Source organism: Clytia hemisphaerica, unplaced genomic scaffold (genome assembly GCF_902728285.1).
Source record: "Clytia hemisphaerica strain Z4C2 unplaced genomic scaffold, Clytia hemisphaerica genome assembly, whole genome shotgun sequence".
Taxonomy (NCBI): domain Eukaryota; kingdom Metazoa; phylum Cnidaria; class Hydrozoa; order Leptothecata; family Clytiidae; genus Clytia; species Clytia hemisphaerica.
In genome coordinates, this window is record NW_027103512.1 from 1,052,989 (window position 1) to 1,074,921 (window position 21,933).

Here is a 21,933-nt window from a genome sequence, read left to right on the forward strand (position 1 = left end):
ATTCATGATGTTTTGGACATGATTTATGAGAAGTTTGATGGTGCGTTGTACGTTGTACTGCTACTGTATACTGAATTCAAATACGTGTGTTTCTCATGATTTTATGCTGTAAAAATGATCTATTTTGGACTTTTGGTGGTTGTCCCTTTTGGATTTTCAAACTTGACAATGAAACTTTCAAACACACAGCCATTGATACACAGTATTTTTGTGGTGTTATGTATGGCTGAAAATGATCCTGTTTTGGACTTTGTTATTGTCTTATTCATCATCGGCTGGCGACCGTTTTTATGCTGTAAAAATGATCTATTTTGGACTTTTGGTGGTTGTCCCTTTTGGATTTTCAAACTTGACAATGAAACTTTCAAACACACAGCCATTGATACACAGTATTTTTTGTGGTGTTATGTATGGCTGAAAATGATCCTGTTTTGGACTTTGTTATTGTCTTATTCATCATCGGCTGGCGACCGTTTTTATGCTGTAAAAATGATCTATTTTGGACTTTTGGTGGTTGTCCCTTTTGGATTTTCAAACTTGACAATGAAACTTTCAAACACACAGCCATTGATACACAGTATTTTTTGTGGTGTTATGTATGGCTGAAAATGATCCTGTTTTGGACTTTGTTATTGTCTTATTCATCATCGGCTGGCGACCGTACCGTTCCTTTTGATTTTTCAAACCCGACACAGATTTTTTACAAACATATCACTATGAGAATTCAATAAAGGATACTGAAACACAGTTCCTGTGTAAATTTTAACAAGATTGGAGAAATTTTCACAGTATTATGGCTGAAAATGATCGTTTTGGACTTTGTCGTAATTTTGTCGCGGCTGGCAACCATTCCTTTTGATTTTTCAAACCCGACACAGATTTTTTACAAACATATCACTATGAGAATTCAGTGAAGGATACTAAAACACAATTCCTGTGTAAATTTGAACAAGATTGGAGAAATTTTCACAGTATTATGGCTGAAAAAGATCGTTTTTGGACTTTGTCGTAATTTCGTCGCGGCTGGCGACCGTTCCTTTTGATTTTTCAAACCCGACACAGATTTTTTACAAACATATCACTATCAGAATTCAGTAAAGGATACTAAAACACAATTCCTGTGTAAATTTGAACAAGATCGGAGAAATTTTCACAGTATTATGGCTGAAAATGATCGTTTTGGACTTTGTCGTAATTTTGTCGCGGCTGGCAACCATTCCTTTTGATTTTTCAAACCCGACACAGATTTTTTACAAACATATCACTATGAGAATTCAGTAAAGGATACTAAAACACAATTCCTGTGTAAATTTGAACAAGATCGGAGAAATTTTCACAGTGTTATAACTGAAAATGATATTTTTTGGACTTTGTCGTAATTTCATTGGCTGGGGCGACCGTTCCTTTTGAACATTTTTCAAACGCGAAACAGGTTTTTTCCAAATATAACACTATTTATTACATACACACTATTGAACCATTTTATTTGGTTTATCCTACTCTTCTCCAAGTATTATCCCAGCAGAAAAAATAATGCTTAGCTAAAAACCCGTGGCTTAATGGGATAAACTTTTGCGGGGATTAAATTTTGCTGATTTCGCGGATTTGGGTGTCATCCGCAAAATTAAGTCTCAATGGAAATTTGGAAAGGCCTCATCCGCGAAATATTTCTAAACAAAACTCAAAATTTGTCAAACAAATACTTTTTGAATGTTTACTGGCATCAAAGAAGTGCTAATAATGTGTATTTCAACAACCAAAATGCACGATTTGACAGTTAAGTCACAAAATCGTGAAAATATTGCCTTTATAAGGGGGGGCGTACGGGTTTGACGGTGTGACGGTATTAACCCTTTTTTCTATCGGTGTTTCGGTGTTTGAAGAAAAAAGTGACGGTATTTCGGTGTCAAACATGCTATGCGGTGACAAAATTAAGGATTTTAGCAAATTTTGCTGTCGGTGTTGACGGTAATCCAAGAAATACGCGTCGGTATTTCGGTGTTTGCGACCCCCGTACGCCCCCCTCTTATAAGAACTTGGAAATATTGACTTCTATATGTTTATCTCCTTTAGCTCCAATTTTGAACTTCTTAGTTGAGGATGAGTGGGCGGGGGATGGGCTTGGTTATTTAAGCAAGAAAGTGCATGTGTAATCACTTAGAAGAGCTAAACTTCCAGCTGGTTTATTTATTCGTTAAGATTATTTCTCATACTCGCTCTGCAATAGATTTATTGCTTTGCTTTCTGATCTGTTCTGATTAGTAGTTTGTGGGCAACGTTCGAACACAACTAACTCAACAAGCTCATCTTTCACATCTTTTAATCTCTAAAGCCGGAGCTTCCAGCGCAGCTGGTTTATTATGATTGATGTACACGTTTTTTTTTCATAAGAACAAACTATAACTTATAAGAATAATAAGGCTTTGATGGCCAAAATATAAAGATTTTTAAGGAAGATATGGACCAAAATGTTCATAATACGGGAAAAATAAAGAAAATGTTAGGATAAATTTTCGCGGATTTGGGTGTCATCCGCGAAGCTAAGTCCCAAGGGAAATTTGGATAGGCCTTATCCGCGAAATATTCATAAACACAACTTAAAAAATGTCAAATATACACTGGACTTTTTTAATGTTTACAGGCATAAAAAAGACGCTAATAATACGTATTTCAAGAACCAACATACATGATTTGACAGTAAAACTAAAAAAGGCACAAAACCGTAAAAATTTTGTCACCCAATGAAGCACGTCCGCGAAATTAAGTTCCCACGAAATCTTAGAATTTCGTGGATGTTAATCTCAACCGCGAAAATTAATCCCATCCATAAGTAGAACATTTTTAGGTTTAAAACTCAAAACTAGGCAAGAACACCCGAGGGTTTCAAAAATGTCCGATGTTCTTAGAAAAGTAGTTTGATCGCATTTATTTGATCATCGAAAATCTGTGGGTACATGAAAGACATTATACTCACAGATCTCAGGCTAAGATGCCTTATTTATTAAAGGAAGAACACTCCGTTCTTTGTTATTTTTTTCGATTTTCCGTAACAACCTCAGGCCGTATATAGTAGAAACCTTCAAGAGTCTACTAGATAGCTTTTTTCAGTCGTGTTGCACAGTCGTGTACACGAAATGACCTAATATTAGAAAAATATGCTTGATAAAAAGACGAGTGAGTCAAATTTCAAAATTTCTAAGAAAATGACAATCTTTACTACTGTACTAGTGACAAACTGTCATGTGATTAACAGGTGATTTCCATGAGATAGAGAGGATAAGATTCTATAGATAAACATCTTTATTTATTTAACTGAGGTCTTGTTAAAAAGATATTGCAAAATCAGACTCTTGTCTTGAATGAAGTATAACCGTGGTTACATAAGCTAAACATTAGTACAAAGTTAATAAATGAGTCAACGTTTCAAAAAAAAATTTTTCTAAGAAGTACATTTTCAAAAATTATAGCAAGCAAGCAAATTTCTCTATAGATATATCGTTTTAAATTATTTACATTACCCGTCTGGTTGATTATTATTGATAAATTCTAAAAATAATTTTCAAAAAACACTAATTCTTAAAAATACCAACCGCTGACATTTTCATAGAAAATACTGTTGTGTCTCAATAGGTTGCCAACATCAATCCCTCTATAGTAAGTTCAGTTAAAAATGCAAAACCCGTGTTGTTCTTATTACACTATATACTATACAGCATCCTTTGACAAAAAAGTTATATGACACTCCAGTCTCGTGACCCCGGTGGAACTTCTTCCCACAATGAGAATGAGAATGAGAATTTTTATCATTTTATCATTTAACACCCCTGTGTCACAGACCCCGTGGGACTTTCTCCCTTGTTGAGGATGAAATGTTTATCAAAATCCCAATATGGATAGAAATTTTATTGTTCAAAAGTCAAAAAATCCAGTGAAGATGACTTGGAGAGCTTTTTTCTTCATTGAATTTCAAATGGGGATGAAAACAAATTCAATTTCCACCGGATCTATGACACAGGGGTGTACACCCATGTGTCATAGACCCAATGGGACCCCAGCCCCACTGGAAAATTTGTCAAAAATTTCGCCCCGGAGGGAAAATACCCTAGAATTTTAGCCCCACTCGAGAACTGACTTTGATTTCATCCCCACTCAAAATTCAATGTTAAAGAATTGCACTCCAATACCATCCCAACTGGATTTTGGAACAATAGAATTTCTATCCCAATCGGGGTTTCAATAGGAATTTTTATCCCTACCAAGGGAAAATTCCACCGGAGCTGTGAGACAGGGGTGTAAAAGCGTTCATCAGAGAATGAAATTATCCTGAGTGTCTGTGTTTGTCATAGGCTATAGATTCAAGAGGTACTGGTTTGGACGGCCATTGAAGTTCAAAACATCAAACCTGTCAATTTTAAGCGAAAATCGAACTTGTCAGACGCAATTTGGACCCTATCAGAAGTATTTCGAGCTTTCAAGATTCAGCAAATTTGCCATCCTGTCCGGTATTTTCAGAGATTAACAAAATGACCCTGAACAGTTGGCACATAACAGTGGCACATCCCTGTACCTCATTTTACCTGAATGACCCACTTACCAGTGGTTATATCCTTTTAATCTGATATAAAAAAAAAAACATTTTGAAAATTTAAGAATAATAAACCATATATAAATATAATTCTAAAAAACGTTAACAAATTTATCAAAACTCAAAAATTCTGAAAAAAACGCAAGGAATGAATTTCAGTTGCTGGTCATTAAAAAAAAAGTTCACTCGCTCAAATTCAACCTTCAATGAAATGAAACTCGTACTATGGAGATTACATGTGTAAGTTTGAAGCTTTAGGGTCATTACTTTAGCTCGTATAAGTTTCCTTATAATCTTCATTGGGCTCTTCCAGAAAATCTTTGTACATGGGGTTGGAGGATATTTTGGATATTTTGTCCGGGTAGTGAAAAATCTGCAAAATTTGCCTTGTTTTAGGGGCAAACATGCTCTGATTAGGGTTGATTTTGAATGTCCGGGGGTCAACTGATGCTTGTCCAGGGGGTGAGATCCGTTGTCCGGGGGGTCAAAATTCACAATGTCCGGTAAATTTTCAAAAAATGTTATATTCAATTTTTTTCTAGAAAAGCCCATTCCTAGTTTTCCCAAAGTTTCACTGTCTTCGAGGATTCACTGGATTCGCCAGAAGAATAATAATGTCCACTCTTTGTCGATTGAAATTCGTTAAAAAATTGATGAAAAACGCAAAAAAAACAAACTATAAATTCGATATATCGTGAAAAGAAAACCCTTTCGGAGCATCAAACGATTTACGCACTCTAATTAATTCCTCTCGGTGTTGAAGTTCTAGAAACGATGTCAACTGTTTGGTGCTTCGCCTATCAAACGATCGAATTTCATTAGCAATTTCCATTAAATTGTTAACATTACGTAATGAATTTCGAGTCCTTTCCCAAATCGATTGAGTCTTATGTTCTTCTTCTTTCTTCTTCCTCATCACTAATTTCTCTCGTCTCTTTTTCAGTTGCCTTCGTAACAAGATTGAGCCATGCGTTATAGGCCTGGTATGATTTCGGTGTTTAACTTGCAAGTATCGTTTCTTAAAACATGTTGATTCTTTATTATCACCACGCAAACGTTTTGTACACTTCTTCCTTTTCAAAGAGTTTTGGCCTATGTTTTCGACACCAATGCTTATCGAGGTATGACTAACAATAGGCTGTTCAAGATCTGTACTTAAATACGGTAGATATTCATTTGAGCTCGATCCAGATCTCCGTTCCGAAATTTCGTTTTTCAAATTCAGAAAATAGCGCTGAATAATGTTTTCAGCCGTTTGGGTGCGTTTCCTACGCCTGGCTTTCCAATCTGGTTTCATAGTTTGTACAATAAGTTTATGTCGAGTTTTCATTCTTTGCTGATTCTTGATAGCTTTAACAAAGTCATTTATGTCATAAGGTTCACAATGGTACAGTCCTTTGTTTACCTGTACAAGTGTAGGTAGCTCTGAAATTTGTCCACGGTTTTCTGTGTGATTGGAAGGTAGCAAAGGAGCTAGGTTTCCTGTCTCATACTTCTGAAGGATAGGAGAAAATGTTGATTTATTATCGTGATTTTCGAAATCATATTTCGGTTGTTTTTCGTCTTTTTGTGTTGAAGTTATAATTTCGTCTTTGTCAAATAAAGAGTGCAAATGGTGACGTTTTCCGCTCTCCAACGTTGACGGTGAGAATAAACATTCATCTTCAGAGTCTTGCACAACACTCTCCCGCGTAGAGCTTTCATCTGTATCTGATTCAAACACTAGACGTCGTCTTCGTTTTACGTAACTCTCCTCCCTCACTGTTTTCGAACCAAGATTGGCAAGATTCTCAATCGAATCTGTTCCTACAACTTCTCCATGTAGATTTAGCAGAGAGTTGGGGAGAGCGGGATCACTTTTCGATTCTCTTTTAAACATGACTTCATGATTGCTCTCCTCCGTGTCTGATGAAAAGCTCAAATGAAACTGCTCATTAACATTTATGGATCCAGTCAAGTTAAACTCGCGTCTTTTTGTCGTCTCATCAAAATTTGCATTGTTCTTAAAGTGATTTATCCGTTCGGGTGATTTGCGCCTGTCACTGGGTTCAATATCATGGTAATTCGTGTCCCGACCAGGCAACGTTAAGCCTTCGATGGATTCCTCTCCATTGAAGCTAAAGTTCAGATCGGGTTGTGGTAACGAGCAGTGTCTATTTGATTTCAAGTCCCGAGCGGGTAATGGTTCTTCAAGAAACTTGCGTTCACGGTAACCCGATTCCCGATCGGGTTTTGAGATCGTTACAAAGTCTTCGTCTTTAAATAACTGGAGATTCTCATCGTATTCATTCTTCTGATCAAGAAGAGAATTATCATTTTTTGATACAAGAGTGAAAAACTCTTCCCTCTCAATCTTTTCACACTGATATTCAATTCCGTTCAAAAGAACACTTACAGGTAAGTCTCTTTGAGCATGTAACAACCGCTCTTCTTCTAGCCATTCAGCGAAATCCATATATCGTTGACGTTCCGATTTCATCAGTTCATCCAATTCGGATTGGGATCGGGGTTTCGGAATAGATGCGATTGGGATGGTGACAACTTTCATCGTTTTATTGCTTTCAACACTAGTTCCATTCCTATTTTGAGAGAATGGGTTATCTCCACTAGATTCAATTTCATCAGTTCTTTTATCTCCACCATTCGATATTCCTATAGATTGATCAACTCCGTAATTTTCAGCGTCAGAATTTGCATTATCTCTGTTAGGTTCAATATCGATGTTTTCTTCACAATCAGATTGGAGAACGAAATCACACTGGAGCTCTTCATCGACATCAAAGTCCAGTTCATCCTCGTTGTCAGTATCTGACAAAGCAGAGGTTGAGAGCTGGTCATCGTCCTCGTCATTAAAAGAAGGTAGTTGTATTGTATGTTCTATTTGATTGTTGGGGAGTGTTCCTTCTTCTTGATCTTTTTGTGGTGCAAATAAATTATCTACAGAGAAATGAGAGTATGGAAGATTACCAATCTCGAAAGTATCTCTTGTAATTAAATAAAAATGACTTTCCGACACTTTTTTGAATTCCGGAACAGAATTTCAAAAGAGTCAAAAGTTTAAATTCAAAGAAAAATCTTGCAGATTCTAAAATACCATAAGGGAACTTATTTTGGCGGGAACTAATTTTGACGAGTGGCAAAAATCCTGAGAATTTTTAATTTTGGCGAGAACTTTTTGCGATTGATTAATCTTTTTAATTTTGGCGGGAACTAATTTTGGCAAATGACAGCGTAAATCTGTTCTATTTTGCCTTATTTGAAGCTTTTTTGTGAACTCAAGAAGTTAGTTAGGCAAAATACCAAAATAAGTCCTCTTAAGGTAGACGTTAGGGAGATCTAAAAACCACCAACAACAAACACATTTCTTCCTAATAGAGACTATAGTGTCACTGTCTCATCTAGCGGAGAACAAAAAAATAGGATCTCAATTTTACCACAAAGTGAGTGCAAAACCTATGCTACAAATCTGATATTTCTTATAAAGTGTGTAGGATTCAGTGGATTTTACTCGGAATAGTAACTCACATAGGTCGGCGATTTTTGCTACTTTCATTTTCAAGGCTTCAACTTCTTCATGTTCTTTGGACCCTTCTTGCGATGCAAGTTGATGATTTTGGTAGTGTAAGTCAAACCAATACCTCTTCGCTCTGAAATAATGAAAAATCATGGAATCAATTTAGACCCTGTTCACACGTACGTTACAGATTAAAACCATTTTATACCTTCCATAGCTCAATTCATAACGCAAATTGCCTTGCTTTCTTATTATTGGATATTTACTTTATTGCCAAATACCTTTAAGATATACAGTATTATCACTGAACCATTTCATGATAGTTGACTCTTGCTAATTGAAACCTCTATTATCCAAGCATTTCTATAATTTTAACTAATTCTCAAAGTTTACTGTGTAAGGACTGTTGGGTATCAAAGATTTTGTTGAGCATGATAACTTGGACCGTTAAATAACTGCATTGGTATGACAGCGTTACGCTAGGCTGCAGGCACCCACTAACGGATTCGTGCTCCTAACAAAGGATGACTGATAGGCTAAAAATTTTTGTCTTCGCTAACAGAGGTTTTATAGAGTATTGTGATAATGACTAGCATTGGTATGGCTTTCCAAAGGCGGCAAATGACACTTTTGTTTTCGTTGCGAAGACGAAGATTCTAGATCTAGATCCCAGATTTACAATAAGAAGAAGATAATTTCCTAGCGGTCAATAGAAACTTTATATTAACTGTCTATCTATCATTTGTCTCTGAAAAAAATTCAAACTTGGAAATGCTACTTTCCACTTTTTTAAGGTGGCAGAGATGCAAATTTTTCCGTCCGTGATAGGTTCGAAGAATCTTTCAAAGTTGGAAAAAACTGTTAAGGTTAGAAGAATATTTGAAGGTTGGAGGAATCTTTGAAAGTTAGTAGAAGCGTCGGCGAATATTGTGATATGAATATCAACGTACCTGAGTTTTCCCTGAAAGACTGGAACCAACTGTTGATTGTCTTGCAGCAAACAAGCCAGCAGATCCCAATCGAAAAAACTTCGAGAGCACTCCGTGTATGATAAACGCTTGACCATCAAGTCTAGTAATGCATCAAAATGTTCTGCGGAGAGAAAGGGAGACGCTTTATACTTTTTTATTTATGCCTGACAAAGCATGTTGAGATATTGTAAATTGTATAGAATATTCATGAACATGTTTACACATTTTTCATAAAAACATCCAAGATGTTTGAAGCCTTCTATTCTTAAAGGTTTTATTCTTAAATAAGTGTTCCCGTTTCATATCAGACACATATTTCATACCAGGACAGTGTCTCCCTTTTGTTATATTATGCTGATATAAGCAAAAAACTGTTTTTCTTTTCCTCTTTCTGACCAATCTTACTCCACATCCGTACGATGTTGAAAAGCTGGTGAATCAAAATTGATGAGTAAGCAAACGATATCACTCTTATTTAAAACAAAACCTTTAACTTTTTTATTTTTAAGCTTAAATGTTCTTAACATGTTTTGGTTTTCACCATTTTTGGGTATTTTCGTCCATTTTCCTAAGAAATTGGGTGTTTTAGGGTCCATAAAGCCTTGAAATGTTCTTAACATTTTGGCCATCGAAGCCTTACGTTCTTATACAGTTTGTTCTTATAAAAAAACGTGTATTCAAAAACAGATTTGCTTACTCGACTTTCTCAAATAACCCATATAGCTTTGCAGCAAGTCGTTAGAAGGATTTAAGGATGCTAGTTTTTCATAGACGTGAAGCATGTCTTCCATTTCATTTGCTCCTGTAGTGTTGTTCCAAAGGATCAGATACCTGAAAGAGAGAGAGGTACCTAGTCTAGCTTGAATCTTGTTCAGCGAGGGATACGTTCCTGAGAGCGCTTATAACTTCTTGGATTAGTTTGAGTGTATGTGCAGCTTCGTAGAAAACCAAAGTATACCCAATAGATTTAGGTGAAGATATCCAAAAAGCCAGTTTCGCCATATTAGGAATTTCGAAATTTTCGAAAGTAGGAAATGTTCACACCTATTTTTGGTCCTTGAGGACATTATAGGCCGAAACATATTGGAAATGATATCTATTGCAAAAAAGGACTAGTTCTTTAGAAAGGAATTATTCTTGCTAATGGATGCATTTCCTACAATGTCCATATTTGGAAGTATATTTAAATAAAGCAAATCAGGAATTTAGAAATATGTAACAATAGACCTTTTCATAAATTACGTCACGAACATCACTTGCCTCGTTTTGAAATTATTACCAAGGTGATTAACTCTCAGCAGATTTTAATAAAACTACTTTCTATTTATAAAAAAATGTCTTAAGGGACATTATCACCATGGTAATTGTTTGAATACGAGGCAAGTGATGTTCGTGACGTAACTTATGAAAAGGTCTATTTAAATGAGATTTTGAGAAAATTAATAAATATTACACTCAAAACTCAATGGACAGGAGGAAAGGTACTTACTTACTGACTGTAGTCGCAATTCCTTTAGCATAGGGTCCTCTAGGGTCCAGGTACCCCCAAAAAATTTAGGTACCCCCAAAATTTTTAGAATTCTAAAGTAGCCCCCCCCCTACTTTGAGTAATCCTCTGTTTTATTGTTAAAAATGCAATAAATGATTTTTTGCTCTTTTGTCATTCCTGGGAAAATACTTCCATGGTGAATATCACTTCTTTTTCCAACAAATCAAGGGTTTCAAGGGTCATTTTTTACTAATTTTCCAGGTTTTTAATTGGTCAGCCCCGATGACCCTTCAAATCCCTTTTTTCCAGCCGCCGCTTAAGAGTTTGGTTTTTTTATTCCGATTTCTAAAGTTTTTATCCGATCGGGCTAAGTTTGGTCTCCCGATCTGTGTATTTACTCTCAAGCTTTTTTAGGGCAGTGTTCCGGTTGGGATACGCTTTCAATTCATCCAATCGGGCTAAGTTTGGTTTCCCGATATGTGTTAAAAACAACTCAATATGGCTGCCAAAGCGGTGCTTTTTCGTTCGTTCGTTGTTTATCTCTTGCCAGCTTTTATTTTATATACAATCATTATATTTTGTTGAAGTGGCTTTTAAACTTATAACTAAGGAAGATACAACACTGGAGTTAGATTATTAGGATGTTTTTTTCTTTAAAGTATGAAGATTTTAACTTATTTGCTCAAGTTTTTTCCTGAATTGTGAGTTATTCTTTTACCTATGATGCTAGACCTCATTATTTTGTAGCATGAAAACATAGTTTTTCATTTTGGACTTGAATATAGAATAACCACCAACAATTGCTGGAATTTGATGGAGTGTATATATATTACAGTTCACAGCTTAATTATCTGATTATTCACAAAAATAATGTTTTCTCGAACTTGAGTGTTTTTTTTATTTGATACATTTATATAGACATTTTATATGCTTGTTCTTCTGGACAATTGGAGATAATATTGATAAAGCGTAAATGGAAATTGTTCAAGTATATTAAAGTACAGCTCCTATGTAAATTTGAGAAGGAACGAAGTTCTTTATCAAATTATATTGACGCAAAAATGATTTTTTCTAGACTTGCGTTTTTCACTGGCAGTTACATTTGTTTTTTTGGACCGACTTGGAGATAATTATTATAAAGCGTAAATGGAAATTGATCAAGTATATTAAAGTACCGCTCCTATGTGAATCGAGAAAGACCGAAGTTCTTCATCAAATTATATTGACGCAAATATGATTTTTTTCTAGACTTAAGTTTTCACTGCGATTTGAAAGCAGACACTTGCATTTGTTCTTTTTGACTTGGAGATAATTAGGATCAAGCTTAAATGGAAATTAATCAAGTATATATTTAAAGTGCAGCTCCTGTGTAAATTTCAGAAAGGCTGAAGTATTCTTCATCAAATTATTGACAAAAATTATGTTTTTCTAGACTTGCATTTTTCCACTGTGATTTGATGGCGGACATTTATACATTCTGGACTAATAATGATAAATAATAAATGTATATAAATGGATTAAATATTTTTAATAGATAAATATTGCACGTTTAAGCATATATATTTAGGCTCAGGTTAGGGAAAATACAGTACAATAATTACAGTCTTTCTGGGACGACAGCGGGTATGCTAATCATAAAACTTTAAATTTGAATAAATTTTAGATGTCAGTGTAAACCTTATTTTGAATTTTGAAAAACATGTAGTTTTAAGCTAAACTATTTTTCTGCAGTTAAGATGAATAAGAATGACACCATTTTAACTTTTACTGATTTACAGCATCTTTGTTTTTGAAACTTTTTTGATTTTTTGTCCAGCTTGAGCTTGAATATAATTATAAGTCTAAGCTTAGTAAAAAATAATAAGTGTATAAATTTTTTGTGATTTTTGATAAGTACTTGCATTTAACTTCCTTGCAAGGATTTTTATTTTCTTGAATCTGTTGTTGATGTAGTCTTTTCGTTGCTGTTCATCTGTATATCTAAATATCTATCCTAATTAAGAGACAAATAATTATTCTGTCATACAGATTGTAACATGGCATATTTTCGTTAATCCATATTGTGTACAAACGTAAATTTGATGATTTTTTTACTCTCGTCTTAGTAAATCATATCAATTTTTAACAACATATCTTTCTAATCATATTAAGCAATTTAGGCTGACCTTCCAGCGCAGCTGGTTTATTCTCTTTAAAATCTCTATTCAAACTTGAAACAACTGGTATTTGACTTACACGTACGACAAATAATTGTCTGAATTATTCCCGGCATGCACTTCAAGCAGATTCCAGACCTCTTTATCAATGTTATAAGAGGAGAAAATCTCCATGTATTTGGGTAGCAATAAATCCCATGTACCAGTGTTCTCCACGATATTGTTCCAATGTCTGAGCGCGCGGTCCGCGTGATAAACCAGTTCGACTGGATCTGATGTATCTGAAAGTGTAGAGAAAGTAACCAACTCATTTAAGATCACCATTCTGTATTTACAAATTGTGAGAAATCTATACAGCACGGAAAAATCTACCGATCTCATATGATAGAATACGTCTCATACATCCAAGAATCTTGTCTGTATACAGACCTACAGCTTTTTTCAAAACTCATTGCCGTAGAAGGTCTGTTGTCTCAATTGTCATTGTCTTTTCTCATTTGAGATTTTTAAAACCGACCGCTGCGATGGACAATGCGCACATGTACTACGAAACGATAAACGTGAGATACACTCTGATTAAAGAGTACCAAGACTCACGCACGGCAGAGACTTTCACAACTACAAAACTCAGTAAAGGGGTCTGGATCTTGTAAGTATACACCCACATTATGATGAAATTTTTCCTAATGAATAGATGAAATTAATTACCTTATTACACGAACATTACTTGTCATTTTATTAACACGAATTGAAAAAACCCCGTTAATTAAAACCAGCCACTGTTTCCTTGAAAAAGCAGAAAAATTAGTATTAATTTCAGATCGTGTTAATTTTAAGACCGTTGAATACTTGTCAAGTAGTATTCGTGTAATACGGTAACCAATCCATACCTGTCTCTAGAACTTCTTCTTTTTCTTCTTCGTCTTCAAAGTTTGACCAACAATTCTTAGCCTCGTTGCCTTGACTGTTCGCTCCATTATTCCCTGACTTCAGCCTTTCCCAATCATCCTTCTGCTCCTTCCATAAACAGTACTCAAGGTAGCCATACATGAGACGTGTATAAGGGTCGTCTGTGAAACGGTCCTTGGAGATACGTTCGGTCATTTTCAAATATATCTTGGAAAGTTGTAAATGAAAATCTACGCTGAAATTCCTGGTAATGAATTAGATGACAAATTATCAGAAAGGATAAATTCAAATTAAAGGTTTTGTTATTTAAAAATAAGAGTGATATAGTTTGCTTATTCATCAATTTTAATTTCGAGCTTTTTGATATTGAATTGACACGCATGTGGGGCAAGATTGGTCAAAAAGAGGAAAAGAAAAACATTTTTTGCTTATATCAGCACAATGTAACAATAGTCAGACACCGGTTTGATATGGAACATGTGAAACGGGAATACTTATGAAAAAAATAAAGCCTTTAAGTTCAAATTAACTTTATAGACTATAATGGCTTATTTGTTACTTTTCGGGTGAATTGATAATATGTGAGTTGCGAGTTGGTCCTGCGAGTTGCGAGTTGCTATCAAATATGCGAGTTGCGAGTTGCAGGTTGCGAGTTACGAGTTACGAGTTGCAATTTTAAGTAAATAAAAGTGCGAGTTGCGAGTTGAAAATTTCACGTTAAGACATCAAAATCGCGAGTTGCAGATTAAAATCGCGAGTTGCAAATTAAAATTGCGAGTTGAAAAATCAAAAGTGCGAGTTGCAAATTAAAATCGCGAGTTGAAAAATCAAAAGTGCGAGTTGCAAATTAAAATCGCGAGTTGCAAATTAAAATCGCGAGTTGAAAAATCAAAAGTGCGAGTTGCAAATTAAAATCGCGAGTTGAAAAATCAAAAGTGCGAGTTGCAAATTAAAATCGCGAGTTGCAAATTTTAAAGTGCGAGTTGCACGCTTGTTCAACCAGTGTGGAGCATATTGTCGTTAGGGTGACATGTCTAGGCAACCTCGTTCCCTGCGCATTATCAGCTTTTTGATGCTTACTGATAGCGCTAGATAATACCCTGGCATTGGCTGGTTTTCGAACGCGTAAGATTACGTAATTCAAAAACAAAACGTCAGATTTCATTCGTTCCTGGGTTTGAAACCATTGCATTGCAGTGTAACTTTGTAACGCCAGATTTTTTTATGACGTATTGTTTTGAGAAATTCCCCCTCTGAGAGGGGGAACTCGCATCAGCCAACACCAGGGTATTCTCTGGCGTCAATCAGTAACGTAAATAAAGCCTGGGATACACGGGGACGAGGTTGATGTCTAGGTTCAAAATTGGAGAAAGGTTTGTATCGAAAGATTAAAAGCTGATATATAAAAAGTATTTCTACTGTGAAACTCGTGTAATTCGAATCTTAAAATTTCCTTATTAGGTGGTATAATAAAGATTTACAATAGAATTGCTGTTTTCACTCGGGAAAACAACAAGAAAATCCTAGATTGGAAATAATAAATTGTACTTGTTCTTATGTGAGCATTGGCTCGATAGCTCTCATTCGTTCTGTCATGTCCTTGCCCCGGGGGGGGGGGGGGGGGGGGTACTTAGGCAAAATGGGTGCCGGGTATGTGCGAGCCATAAGGGTACCTTTTCTCATTCCTCAAAAGTCTCTCAAAGGGGTACAAATTCAAAAGTAAGTCTCTGAAAGGGTCCCAAAATCACGAAAATCAAAAATTTCTCTCTCAAAGGGTCACGATTTCCAAAAATTTTGACCAACATTTGGTGACAATCAAACCAAAATTTGGAAAAAATGGACCAAAATTTAGGAAAAAGTCTCTTCTCAAAGGCTCCCAAAATCACGAACATTTTGTCTCTCAAAGGGTGGATTTTCGATTTCGATCCAGTGGGTCCTTGCGACGCAAGTTCATTTCGACCGAATGAGGATGCCCTTTCAATGCGCCGACTAAATAATCATTCCCCTAAATAAATTTAACCAAGGACACCATGTTATCCGGACACTTTTGATTGAATAATCGCTTATGGTTTTTCGAATAGACCCAGATGTGGAGCAATCCATAGTAAATTTACTAGCAAGAGAAAATAGAGAATTACTACCTACCTAGAATTTCTACCCTTTAACTGTTTAATGGGAAGATCTACTTTTAGGAGCATTTAAAATAGAGGCTCAGAAAACCTGAGTTATTTTTCTCGAGTTAAAAACAGAGTTACGAAAATACCAAATTATGACGTCATTTTGTACCTTTTATGACATCATTCTAAATTTCGTAACTCGGTTTTTTTCCGTGACTTTCGAGTTATTTCTGTTTTTTTAACTCAAGTATTTTTCCTTCCTTTAAATTTTTGAGTTATTTTTTTTCCTGTAGATTATCGAGTTATTTTGCGTTCCTTTAAATTTTCGAGTTATTTCGTGTTTTAAATCGATTTTTTTCCGTCTTTAACATTCTCGAGTTATTTTTCGCTTGATTCGTTATTTCGAAACTCAAAAAAAATCAATAGAAATAGATCACCAATTCAATGCATGAATACATGTAGGGTATTTTATTAAGCTAATATCTATAACCGTCACTTTTCACTTATATAAAATAATCTTGCTTGTGAAAATTGACGTTACGCACAAAAAAGCTTGCAGAGAATTTGATAGTGTCGATGCAATGCAGTGTCGATGGAAGAAAGAAAATTCGAAAAAGAAATTCATTTTTTTACGAATCACCGCCGACGGGATATGTTTTCTACTCATTTTCTTTCGGGCATTTTTCATCTCCAAATTAAATAAAAACTTACTAGTTATCCTTGGGAGGTTTTGCTGTCGAAAAATGAATCACCATTGATGAAAATAAAGTTTTTATAAATAAAGGCTCCCTTCGAAAACTGAATTTCGAAGGCAGGAAAAGTCTACTGTGTGTGAAAACTGAAGCAAACAAAGCATTTCATTCCCCTACATAGATAGATACTTCTTTCAATCAAATCTAAATTTATAAAATTTTATAATTTTACTTCATTCTTAAAGTTTTTTTAATAATGAAATCACAATAATTCAATATGTGTTCTTTCCAAAGCAAAAATCCCAAATGTATGTTATGATTGCAACATTTTCGAATCTTTCGGTATAAAATAGTCGAACGTGCGCACCGCACTGGGCTCAACTTCAGATTTTCCCGTTATTAGAAGGCCCAATTGTAACATTTCAAATATTTAGTATTAGGTAGCAAATATACTTTGTCCGTTTTGGCTGAAACTCGTCCCCAGGCCCCAAAAATCAAAATTTTCAAAAAATGAAAAAAACACCCCCAGATATTCAGCCAAGGAACAAGTGTGCCAAATTTCAGCCAAATCCGACCTTTTTTGAAGTGTCCAGGCTGCCAGCCTCGTTTTAGTGAAAAACTCGTCCCCAGGCCCCAAAAATCAAAAATTTTCAAAAAAATGAAAAAAACGCCCCCAGATATTCACCCAAGGAACAAGTGTGCCAAATTTCAGCCAAATCCGACCTTTTTTGAAGTGTCCAGGCTGCCAGCCTCGTTTTGGTGAAAAACTCGTCCCCAGGCCCCAAAAATCAAAATTTTCAAAAAATGAAAAAAACACCCCCAGATATTCACCCAAGGAACAAGTGTGCCAAATTTCAGCCAAATCCGACCTTTTTTGAAGTGTCCAGGCTGCCAGCCTCGTTTTGGTGAAAAAACTCGTCCCCAGGCCCAAAAAATCAAAATTTTCAAAAAATGAAAAAAAAACACCCCCAGATATTCACCCAAGGAAACAAGTGTGCCAAATTTCAGTCAAATCCGACCTTTTTTGAAGTGTCCAGGCTGCCCCAAAGTTTTAGCCTCGTTTTGGCGAAAAACTCGTCCCCAGGCCCCAAAAATCAAAATTTTCAAAAAATGAAAAAAACACCCCCAGATATTCACCCAAGGAACAAGTGTGCCAAATTTCAGCCAAATCCGACCTTTTTTGAAGTGTCCAGGCTGCCCCAAAGTTTTAGCCTCGTTTTGGCGAAAAACTCGTCCCCAGGCCCCAAAAATCAAAATTTTCAAAAAAATGAAAAAAACACCCCCAGATATTCACCCAAGGAACAAGTGTGCCAAATTTCAGCCAAATCGGACCTTTTTTGAAGTGCCCAGCCTGCCCTAAAGTTTCCGGACGGACATACAGACATACATACAGACAGACAGACATACAGACATTCTCAGATTATAGCTCAACTGAAGTTGAGAATAGAACGCGCGCGAAAAAACAATGCAATGACTTCTTTTTCGAAATGACAAAAAAACACCCTTTCCAGCAGACGCTTGATGATGGTCTAAAAAAATATTTCTTTACCATCAAAATATACCGTATTTCTGCAAAATAAAGACAATAATCAAACTGCGAAATTCATGTAACTAAGAAAGTACGAAAATAAAATTTAATTTCAACTCTCGATTTTAATTTTCAACTCGCGATTTTAATTTGCAACTCGCATTTTTAATTTTTCAACTCGCGATTTTGATTTGCAACTCGCACTTTTGATTTTTCAACTCGCGATTTTAATTTGCAACTCGCACTTTTGATTTTTCAACTCGCGATTTTAATTTGCAACTCGCACTTTTGATTTTTCAACTCGCGATTTTAATTTGCAACTCGCACTTTTAATTTTTCAACTCGCGATTTTAATTTGCAACTCGCACTTTTGATTTTTCAACTCGCGATTTTAATTTGCAACTCGCACTTTTGATTTTGCAACTCGCACTTTTGATTATTCAACTCGCGATTTTAATTTGCAACTCGCACTTTTGATTTTTCAACTCGCGATTTTAATTTGCAACTCGCATTTTTAATTTTTCAACTCGCGATTTTGATTTGCAACTCGCACTTTTGATTTTTCAACTCGCGATTTTAATTTGCAAACTCGCACTTTTGATTTTGCAACTCGCACTTTGATTATTCAACTCGCGATTTTAATTTGCAACTCGCACTTTTGATTTTTCAACTCGCGATTTTAATTTGCAACTCGCATTTTTAATTTTTCAACTCGCGATTTTGATTTGCAACTCGCACTTTTGATTTTTCAACTCGCGATTTTAATTTGCAACTCGCACTTTTGATTTTTCAACTCGCGATTTTAATTTTCAACTCGCACTTTTGATTTTTCAACTCGCGATTTTAATTTGCAACTCGCACTTTTAATTTTTCAACTCGCGATTTTTAATTTGCAACTCGCACACTTTTAATTTTTCCAACTCGCGATTTTAATTTGCAACTCGCACTTTTGATTTTTCAACTCGCGATTTTAATTTGCAACTCGCACTTTTGATTTTTCAACTCGCGATTTTTGCAACTTTCATCGTTTAAATTGCAACTCGCGATTTTAATCTGCAACTCGCGATTTTGATATCTTAACGTGAAGTTTTCAACTCGCAACTCGCACTTTTATTTGGTTAAAATAGCAACTCGTAACTCGCAACTCGCATATTTGATAGCAACTCGCAACTCGTAGGACCAACTCGCAACTCGTATGTTAAAAATCCACCTTTTCGGATGCAGGCAAAGTCAACAAAGGTTGCGGATAAGAAATTTGGACAAGAAGGTCGCGTAGAGTTCACTTTTCGAAATCATAATATTAGACAGTTCTAAGGTAAACATGCGAGAATAAACCTCGCGAAAAAAAAAGAATGCACGAGAATTCATTATTTTGGACAAAGACGTCCCCTATCAATTTTAGATTAAAAGTAAACTATTGCTATAGTCTAAGACAAATCACTATCTAAGAAAAACAGTAAGCCCAAAGCCGAAGAAAATTCGCAAACGGGTTTTTTACAGAAAAAGGTTTGCAGTCGGCAGAGTTTTTCGAACTTCTACCGCCGATTTTTTTCCATATACCGCTATTACGGCTGTAAACTTCGCACACATATATTTTCCCGCCTTACCATCCCTGTAAAAGACGATAACATCGTCTAGATTGAAAGCCGAAAATATTTTACGAATAACAGATTCTGATTTAATCTTTTTTTGATAACATAATAACATAATACTTTGGGGATTCACCCAAGTACCTGACAACTTCATCCAGGTAGATCCTAACACCTTGCGGATAATGAGTCAACAATTTCATCTTTTGAAGGAAAAAGTCTTTGTCAGCATTACCGTATGGTGATTTCATCAATTCGTTACCAATCTATGGGGAAATGTGAAGAATGCCATCAAAAGTTTCATTATAATTCTTTGAAAAGTGAGAAGATGAAAACAAAACACAAATAGGAACATTATTAAAACACTTCAGGAAATTAATTGAGGTCCGACATAAAATAAAGACTAGAACTATCGAATTCACAATCGATAAAAACATAAAGTAGTATATAGGCACACTGCTGATGATCAGATTCGTTGAAACTAAGAACAAACCTGAAATCGATATACCGAATAAAATGTAATGGAAAGTAATGGAAATGGAATTACAAATTATGAAGTAGTCTAGATTCAAATCTCCTTGAGCTTCGTTTGGTAAAAACGGTATATTTTCGGATTTTCACGTTTCAGGTTCAAGATCAAACGAGGTATACACACCTTCCAAATCATTTCAGAGAGTTTATTAGGCATTTTGGTGATAGGTAGGAAAACCATCGATAATTCCTTCTTTGTTTTTGCATGAAAGAAACATTCTTTGACCAGTTTACTCACAAGACACGTGTGAAGTAGTTGAAGCGGGAGGGCGTGGTTCTCTTGAGCTGAAATCGAAATTATTATAGTAATATTGTAATAAATATGTCGTTCTTTGTTAGGGTTAGGTTTAGGATTTGTCATTCTTTTTATCGCTTTTTAATAGTTATTTGTCGTTCTTTTTAGATGATCTGGAAACGTTAGATGAACAGTCTCCAAGGCATCAATCTAATTTTCATTAATTATTTCTAAATGTAACCTGCCTCGTTTTCAAACCATTACCAAGGTGATTAATTCTTTGAGTCTCCAGGTATTACTTCTATAAATAGCATAAAAGTTCTTTTGAACTCCTCTGGGAATCAATTACCATAGCAGTATTTTGAAATGAAGTAAGCGTTACTTATTGATGGTAAGTGAATATTTCCAGCTATAATAAGAAGAAGACGTATTTCCTTTCTATATTATCATCAAAGAAAACATTCCAGTAATCGAAAAGTATGGACGCTTTGAGGAAGCTAAAAACAAAAAAGTAAAGAGAGATGAACATACCAGTAGGATAGATCTCTCCGAACTGTTCATGAATCTGTTGAAATAGCGGCGATCCAGCATAATGAAAACCACGGTTCATCGGTACCTTCTTACGTACGCGCGCTACGGACACCACTTGCGCACTGGTTACGTAATGACGTTTATACGCTCTCGAGTTTTCCGCTTCCTCTTCACGTACGCAATACGTGGAAATCGCCGGAACTGTCCATGAGAGTTTACCAGCATTCGGATCATGGGCTTTGTCCGAATCATCCGATAAAATGACGTCATCATCGTCATTGTTGTTGTTTTCTTCTCCATTGGTTACGGTCAAGGTGTTTAGACGGTCTGACGTTTGTTGAGATTGAATTGATGTATTTGTTTCAAGAACGGTTTTATCGCCAATATTTCCCGTTGAAGTGTTTACTGTTTTTTCAGTTTCAAGAGTTTTATCTCCATCATAAAGAGTTTGTGTGTTACGCTTTAGAGTATTAACATTTTGAGACGAGGACTGGCGATATGGTGCCAAGTTGATGGTTTTACTATGGTGAGTTTCATTAATATTAGGACACTCCTCAACGTCTTGTGAAAAGATATTTGCATTTCGATTTGAGTTCGATGAGATATTAAAAGAATCAAAGCTATGGTTTAAAGTCTCGTTTACATTAGCTTGAGTTATCAAGTAAGAAGTTGATGAAGAGTCATATAGATCAACATCTTGCTCAACTTTGATATTACCAGGTTTGCGGGTGAATTGAAGTGTTGAATCTTCATTTTGGGTTGCATTACCAAAGCTAGACTCAGAAGAGTTTCTATTGGAGTAAATGGTTCCATCTAGGCTGGACTCTTGGCAATAAATTGATCCATTTAGACTGGATACTTGTTCAGGAGTTGCAGATTCAGGCTCTTCACTCTTGATTTGATGTTTTTGATGAAAGGTTTCAGTCATTCAAAAAACCATGGATAATCTGTTTGTCTGTTTATTTTCTACAGTTTTTCTTTCTTTTATATTTTTCTGTAATAAAAAGAAGAATCAAAGTTATTGGGAAAAAAAATTTCTGTATTTTAAATGAAGATTAGTTTCAAAAAGCTTTTAGCCTTTAATCG

General features: G+C 35.4%; 1 protein-coding gene across 1 annotated transcript; it reads right to left on the minus strand.

Annotated features, from left to right (window-relative positions):
* Nucleotides 1–5,177: 5,177 nt before the first annotated feature.
* Nucleotides 5,178–21,843, minus strand: LOC136799268 (uncharacterized). Its single transcript, XM_067055963.1, has 9 exons — nt 20,848–21,843; nt 20,206–20,366; nt 19,695–19,816; nt 13,606–13,868; nt 12,795–12,996; nt 9,768–9,901; nt 9,050–9,191; nt 8,111–8,232; nt 5,178–7,522 (listed from the first exon to the last, which is right to left on the minus strand). The coding sequence occupies exons 1-9, from the start codon at nt 21,773–21,775 to the stop codon at nt 5,262–5,264; spliced, it is 4,335 nt and encodes a 1,444-aa protein (XP_066912064.1). The 5' UTR covers nt 21,776–21,843; the 3' UTR covers nt 5,178–5,261.
* Between the last annotated feature and the right edge of the window lie 90 nt (nt 21,844–21,933).